At 44.6% G+C, this 7,508-nt stretch overlaps 1 protein-coding gene across 11 annotated transcripts; it reads right to left on the minus strand.

Annotated features, from left to right (window-relative positions):
* Positions 1–535: 535 nt before the first annotated feature.
* Positions 536–6,579, minus strand: pargl (poly (ADP-ribose) glycohydrolase, like). Of its 11 annotated transcripts, none has more exons than XR_013133809.1 (10): positions 6,512–6,579; positions 4,704–4,977; positions 4,420–4,506; positions 4,221–4,310; positions 4,054–4,125; positions 3,874–3,960; positions 3,542–3,702; positions 3,278–3,357; positions 2,784–3,010; positions 2,477–2,615 (listed from the first exon to the last, which is right to left on the minus strand). XR_013133809.1 is itself a non-coding variant. In XM_077020716.1 (9 exons), the coding sequence occupies exons 1-9, from the start codon at positions 6,346–6,348 to the stop codon at positions 2,880–2,882; spliced, it is 990 nt and encodes a 329-aa protein (XP_076876831.1). In that variant the 5' UTR covers positions 6,349–6,504; the 3' UTR covers positions 2,537–2,879. The 11 variants fall into 11 exon arrangements, 2 of the variants coding, with proteins under 2 accessions (XP_076876833.1, XP_076876831.1); XR_013133805.1 differs by lacking the exon at positions 6,512–6,579 and adding an exon at positions 6,337–6,504 and having other exon boundaries at positions 4,704–4,973; XR_013133808.1 differs by lacking the exon at positions 6,512–6,579 and adding an exon at positions 6,337–6,504.
* Positions 6,580–7,508: the final 929 nt, after the last annotated feature.

Raw genomic sequence — 7,508 nt, forward strand, 5'->3', positions numbered from 1 at the left:
CTGCTCAAGGCCATAAGATCTCACTCGATTTCTGCAAGACCTCAAAGCTTTTAATGTGTGGAGAAGGGTTTTCGTTTTTATGTTTACAAAAGCACACACACAAACAAACTAAAGGATTACAAGCCTCATGAGAACGCACACTCATGCAACGCATTCCGTTCTCCAACCTGGAAGACGCGGCCCGCCTTCTGCTGAGGACGTATGGTGGAAAACGGGCTTGCTTTCACACGTGGTTGTAAAGCAGCAGACAGTGTTTATATTCGGACAGTTCTGTGAACAATGAGTTTTAAATGAATGTTAATTGAAGGTTTCACGCATGCCCGCAGTGGTTTGACATAAATGAGCTCCGCCTCACTGTGATCAGGAAACAAGGTCAGTTTGAGCAGCACCTCTGCTGTGTGCTTCAGGTAATAATTCAGGTGTTGAGAAGAATGAGGACAGCAGGGACCCTCAGCTCTTCTCCTGCTGCTGGGAACCTTCTTTAGCTTTCGGTCTGAAATCTGTGCCAAAAACAAATGCGCAGGAGACCTTCAAGTGCCACAAGATGAAATATTTTATTCTCCTGTAACTTGTCAGTGGAGATAAAGTTGCACGATGGATCTCTCCAGCACTAACGGAAGGGATTTTTATTTATTTCTTTAGCATTTTATGTTCCTACTAATCTATCGTCATCCTTCATTCAATAAAGGCTTCTCTGTTTCATCGATGTCATTTGTCCTGACTGGCTCTTCAAACAGTATGCTCACAACTTTCACAATGAAATATCTGCATTTACAAAAACATTATCAACGTAATGCACTGTTAAAAGACTTGAAAACGCAATGGGTTTTGGTAATGAAAGTGTTTCTGTCTAGAGTGTATTGCTGAGACTAATTTGAGGTTTGCAGGTATCTGATCTCGGTGAGGAGGGCAGGGCGTCTCTCCAGCACGCTGCTGTGACCATGCTCCGGACGTCCGTGTGCCTTCGTCTGTTTCACAGCTGGCTGGAGTGCAAACCTTTCGCCTCTCTAATGAAGTCGTACAAGCCCTGCGGCTTATGTGAATGAGGACTGAACTGTCCACAATAGTCTTGCAGCAGTTTGTATAATTTTCCTACGGCACAGGAGGAAAGTCAGGTGAGAGAGCGGAGATTGTGATCCATCGTTCTTACATCAGTAAATTACTCATTTATAAATGATATTTTAAAGTTTGTGTAGTATTTATTATAAATTAAATTATAACTTGTAAATCTTTCCATTTTAAATGATCAGATACTACCACCACAGTCAAATGGTTGGGATTCCTATCTTGTGTAGTTTTCCTACAGCAGTGGGAACAGTGATGTTGATGGGGTACTGACCCACAGTGATGCCTTTCTTCCTGAGGAGATGATGAATTTTCTGCAACTCCTCTGCCTGCTCTTTGTTCCCAAAGGTGAAGTAGGCCAAGTCCCTCTGAGCCACAGCTGCAGCCATCATCTGGATAAGAGCTTGCACACGCCAACGTCACACTTAGCACATCATACTTAGTACACACACATTGCATGAGTATGGTATTGAAGAGCACGTGCCTGTTATCCATGAGAATTACCTTTGAGCTTGGGATCTCCGTTAAAAGCCCCGCACCCCCAGTTTCCGGTCGCGATGGCAGGGATGTAGTCAGCAGGAGTGTTGGGATCTCCCCTGAAGCCAACGTAAGCCTTTAAAAAACAACACACGAGCTGGAATATGGAGCCAAGCCTAACACTCCAGGAGCGGGAAAACGGTGTATAGCGCAGGAATGGATTTCCCTCCAGGCATCACCTTGTTGAGCTCACGTTTGAGGTTATCCCTGGTGTACTGCTCCCTGGGGTCCTTGAAGCTCAAAGCGTCAATTGCCACAATCTGACAGTAACGACGTTTCCACAAGTCCCTGTAACGATAGGGAGTACAGCTGAGCACCACCTGCCTCCTTCCATCCATGAAGACCAGTGCACATGGAGAGGAATGAAAGAAACTGATGCGTGCCATTGGGTTTGGTTCAAACATGATCTCAGACTGGGGGGCATGGGAGTGGTAGTGGGGGGTGGGGGGGGAAGTGGACCTGACTACCCAGGGCCCGAGAGAGGGGCCCATTTTGCTCATGTGCCTCGTTTACTGGCATTTATAAGGGCCCACTGACATTGAGAGTGTACAGGGCCCAGAATTTGATGCAACGATCCTGCTGGGGGGGTTGTTGTTCAGTATAGCCTTCAGAGATGTAAAGTAAATCCCTGCAATACTCCTTGTCGTCAAAGGCCTGTTTACCTCTTGGTGTCATCTACATGCGGGCCTTGCCATTCAAAGGTGTCACTGTAGCCAGAGCACACGCTGTACCTCTGGGTCCCTGCAGAAACAGTAGTGGTAGAATTCAGACTCGTGCTCCTAAGAAGTTTGGCTGCACTTAGGCTGATGATTCATCGAAGACAGCAGTTCAGACTCTACTGTGGTGTTAACACTTCAGCATCTACCTGTGATCTTGAGGCACTCGTTGTCTGCAAGCTTCTCTGTGAAGAGCCTGGCTACGATCAGCTCCGGGTTCATGAGGAAGCGGATCTCCTCCTGGACCAGCCCTCTTCCCAGCACCCCTCCACCTATAAACTTGGAGGCGAAGTCCACCTGTCCAATACGAACGATTACAATGGCACGAAGGAGGAAGGCACTGGTTTCAGTAGTTAACGAGCTGCAGTCTTCAGTCTAATCTAGTGTGTCTTGTTCCATTGTTCCTACCTTAAACTGTGCAAAAGAATGACCACAGCCACAAGGACAAGAACTGAGAAGACAAACCTGGAGCATCCCTCTACCCTCATGCTCGATGGAGCCCTTCGCAGAGACGTGAAGCTTGCTCAGGGTCTCGAGTCGCCTAAAGTCAAACTCATTCTGTCAGAAGTCTGCACAGCATCGTCTGCTTTGGCAACCAAAGGAAAGGAAAGGTACTTGCCTTGACCAGTGGGGCAGCTCTGATGGTGGAATGCAGATCCTTTCAAAAGTGACAAGTCCATCAGGTTTTTGGTCTGTAAATTCAAGACAACAGCAATGATGACAACAGCAAGACTTTCCCTAATTAAAATGATCTTGACAAATTAGTTTGTGGCTGAGGATGACCACCCACAAACTGAAGTTTGTCTAGAGAACTTCAAGTTTACATTAATGCCACATTCTCATATCAGTATGGTTTTGAAATGTGTTGTGGGGTTCCTCCCTAGCTCCTGGTTCCATGTGAGAAGGAAGGGAGAATTGCACAGTAACCCTATGTAGGAAGATGCTGTTGGGTTAATTACCTTTATCTGTTACAGTGTTGAAGTAGTGAAAAAGTGCCCTCAGTTTCTGGGTCTTACGCCTGCATGCATCACCAAACAGGCTGCATACGTAAAATATGAGAAACACAAACACATCTAAAACGTCTTAGCTTATTCACACTGAAAACCTTGTGATGTCTTTTATGATCTGTACATGGGCGATATTTCTAATGTTAGAAAGCGAGTGGCGAGTGTATATACAGTGAAAGTTTAAAGTTGGTAGTGGCAGAGGAAGGAGTGTGAGACCTGCTGAAGTTGATGGTAGGGAAGCTGCCGTATTCGCTCCCAGGCCTGGTGCTGTTTCGGTGGGGGAAGGTGCAGAAGAAGGCGTTGGCCAGCAGGCAGGAGATCTGCACTTGGGACAGCGTTATGGAATGATTGCGATTCTGCCTCAGCAAAGGAATGGGCTGCAGACATACACAAAAAACGATGGGGCTTAAACAACAGGACTGGACAACTGCATAGCCGGAGTCATATGTGCTCGGTTTGCCTGTTAAGGGAGAGGAAGTAGCTGTAGGGAAATAAGTGCTTCGTCCTGACCTAAGCCTCTCGACTCGTGGAGACACTTCGGTTCTTACGTGTTTGATATGGGCAGGAAGTTCCAGTGCCAGCTGCGCCATTCTCGGGATCACCGTGGAAAAATTGTTCTCCTTTTTTTGCACATCCTGGTAAACAAAGTATAATGTAAGACAAACTTGTTGTATGTATAAAGTGGTTATGGTAAAAGATGCTTTCTGGCATTCTGATAACAGACTTACCTTAACGTAGCTGTAAAGGGCATCGAAATGCCACTCCCTGCTGTGTTTCTGATTGTATGAGTGAATGGCCTCCTGAGACAACAGAAGAAAGACCATGTAAAGCTTTAACACAAACGTTAATAGCTCATAGGGTAGAAAACACAATTTTACATCACGCATGGTCACACCTCCACGTCTCCAACTGAAGCACAGCCAGTGGTGAGTTTTTTCAGTGCTTTCTGCGCATCACTCCAGCGTGAGTCCGTGGTGGACTTTACCTACATGCAACATATAATGGACAACAATGGTGAAAATGCCAATTCACGGCACATAATGAAAAAACACAGGGTGTGTTGAAGATAGGTCCAAAACCGGGTGCGTGCTCACGTTAATCAGGGGTAGTTTCACATGATTGCTGTCCCAAACGTGAGGCCCAGTGTAAGGAACCAGTTTGCCTTTACGAAACTGGTCTGTCTGTTGAGAAAAACGACAGGAAGCTTAAGTTACCCTGTACCCCATTGTGCCCATACCAGCGTTCCTCAAAGAGCATCAGTTCATGCTGACCAAATGTTCGAGGTAATACCGACATGAAAAAAGTTCCTGCACAAATACTAATCTATTTTGGTCTTTCATATGATTTAATAGCAAAACGTCCAAAGGTAAGGACTTACATCTATAAGCACAGTGTGTCGCGGGCACGGGCACAGATGGTCCAGTTGCATGTGACACTCGGGTTCCTTCTTCAGTTCTCCGATGGTGGTTGCCGGTTTTCCTTCAGCGTCTGGGGGTGGTCCCGATCCGGCCGGTTCCGTACAGGGGTTATGACGTGGCGATGACTGTTCCTTTGACGAACTCGGGCCCGAACCCGCTTCTGAGCTCTTGTCATCTTGCGTGTGATTGAGACATTCTTTCACTTGTGAGCTGTCATTTTTATGAGCCATCTAGCTGGGAAGGTGATGAGTGGGGAAATGTAACAAATGTTTAATGTTAAAACAATTGGGAAATGGTGACATTGAATCTCACTAACATTTATTGAGTTCTCTAAATAGTGGTGTCAGTGATAGGTCTTCAGACTAGGTCGACAAAGCCCTTAAAAACATTATTAGCTACATATCCTGTAGCCTACTTCACTGGCTGGGACAGTGTGCCATTAAACCTAAAACTACGAAGTAACATCAAAAAACATTTTTGTAAACTAAAACTCATCCGTAATCACATTTAATCAGTAACATACTCATTTCACGTGGAAACATACAAAATAATATTTCTGTAAAATGCAGTGATAAAAATGCATTACAACATTGACCTTTGCCTCTTAAAATCAACTATCCTAGCGTTACACTTTTCATCCTCTTGCGCATATAACGAGCAACTATGTTAAGATGCTGTTCATAAATAGGCCTAACGCATTATTATTTGAATTAACTGCATGTCGTCAATATATGTTATCCCAGCCATCTAACTAACTATGAATGTTTCTGGAAAAAGAAACTTTGATCAAAGTAAGCGTCAATGTAAGCACGCCATTAGTTGGGTTAGCTGTTTCGCTAGCGAGGCACTGCACGTCTTTAGCCAAGTTGTGTTTACGATGCCCTCCGTCCTTAATGAGAGTTTATGAGGAAGGGCGAGAGAAAAGAGCGTATACCTTTGTTTTTAAGCTGGTGCGGAGAGTAAAGCTATAGCCAAATATTCCGCTTTCGATTTCGTACGACAGCTACCAACTAAATAACCTTACAAACTGTATTTTAAGTTCGTGCTACTTAGCTAGGTTAGCTAAAACTGAGCTAACTCTGAGCCTGGCTAACGGCAATAGGAGTTGAAATAATTTGTGTGGCTAAGCTACTTACGGGTTAAGTTGTCTAAAGTCGGGGAAGCGGGTATTTGTGGCTAAACCGAATGTGAAAGTGGAAGGAGTACTTGTTTTTACTCGGAAACATGGTGGACTGTGCCGTAGCTGATACTCTCGTTTGACGATACGTGGTCAAGGTTAGCTAGCTAGCAGTGTAATTGAGCTCAATGAGTTTGGTAACGACAGCTAGCTAACTTGGCAACAAGTCGTTTGTTCGTGGCAACTTACAAAAACGTGCGTGACGCAGAATGAAAAGTAAATAATCAAAAAGTACACCAAAAGACCGCGAACAGATTAGTCAAATATAGGCGAGGAAAATAAACATTTCAAAATGCAATAGCAGAAATAAGCAACCACGTATCATGCACATATGGGTTAGCTAGCAAAGACGAGCGTCCTTGCATGTGAATACATAACCCAGTCGCTAAACTAATGTTTGATGAGCGCTTACGCACTATTAAATGCATACAATGAAATGTTAACTCTACGCTGGAATTAAAAATATAGATCGTAGATTTCCTGGTGTTAGCCGAGAAACTGCATGATGACAGCCTTCACAGAGGGAACTATTAGGACCCGAGAAGTAGGTTCTTTCACCCCTGAACTGCAAGGACAATGAAGAAATGATACCTCACGAATTCATATTGTAAGGAAGCGTCATGAAGTCGAGGGTCTGAGATGCAGCGACACTGTATTTTGCATCACTTTTTACATCAACAGATGGCGCCACAACGCAAATTATTTCAGTTTCATGTGCTTATTGATTCAGATGTTGCTAATGATATTGCTTTAGGTGCTTAATGTAACACTGATATACACACTATTTTGTTTTTTATGTGCTGTTATAAAGCTTCTCTTTTCAGCCACAGTCCAAACAAGTGTTTATGTTCCAAGCACTTGCTATCACACGCAGGTCTGGTCCATTTTCAGGGTTTAGAATGACCAAAGTCCACTGACCCCCTCTGCAGGATACCATTGATAGAGAATCACCTCTAGCAACCAGAACAACAGTCCACTTTGAATGTGAAAAGCTTTCCCTGTTTGAGTCACATGGTTCTTCCCAGAGGGATTTTTTGGAGTGATTCTCCACTTTCTGACCTATCACATGATTGGAGTCTTGTCCTAAGCTTGTCCTATTCTTGATGTTCTAAACAACTTTTATCTAAATGTGGATCATAAATCATAAAAATTACTTTTGTCAAAAAAAGAACCTCTACTTTGTCCACAAACTGTAATCTAACTGAGATCAGTTATGTTACAACCTGACAATCTTTACTACAACAGAGATTCATTTCGGTGTGTTTTCTCCTTTGGGGTCCCTGCTGACATGCTCTCCCAAGCCAGTTGCATTTTCATCCTAATCAGGGGTGTCATGGTGTACCATCAGTTTCAATCACCGTCACTTTGCCTGACGTGCCTTTTAACGTCCATCCGTGTTATGCCACCTTGCGTTAGCTGCAGGCTTGCAACACCAACTGCCCCCCTCTACCACCACCACCACCAACCTCTACCACCACCACCACCACCACCCTCTACCACCACCACCACCCTCTACCACTACCACCACCACCCTCTACCACCACCACCACCCTCTACCACCACCACCCTCTACCACTACCACCACCAC

The sequence above is a fragment of the Brachyhypopomus gauderio genome, chromosome 10 (assembly GCF_052324685.1).
Source record: "Brachyhypopomus gauderio isolate BG-103 chromosome 10, BGAUD_0.2, whole genome shotgun sequence".
Lineage (NCBI taxonomy): Eukaryota > Metazoa > Chordata > Actinopteri > Gymnotiformes > Hypopomidae > Brachyhypopomus > Brachyhypopomus gauderio.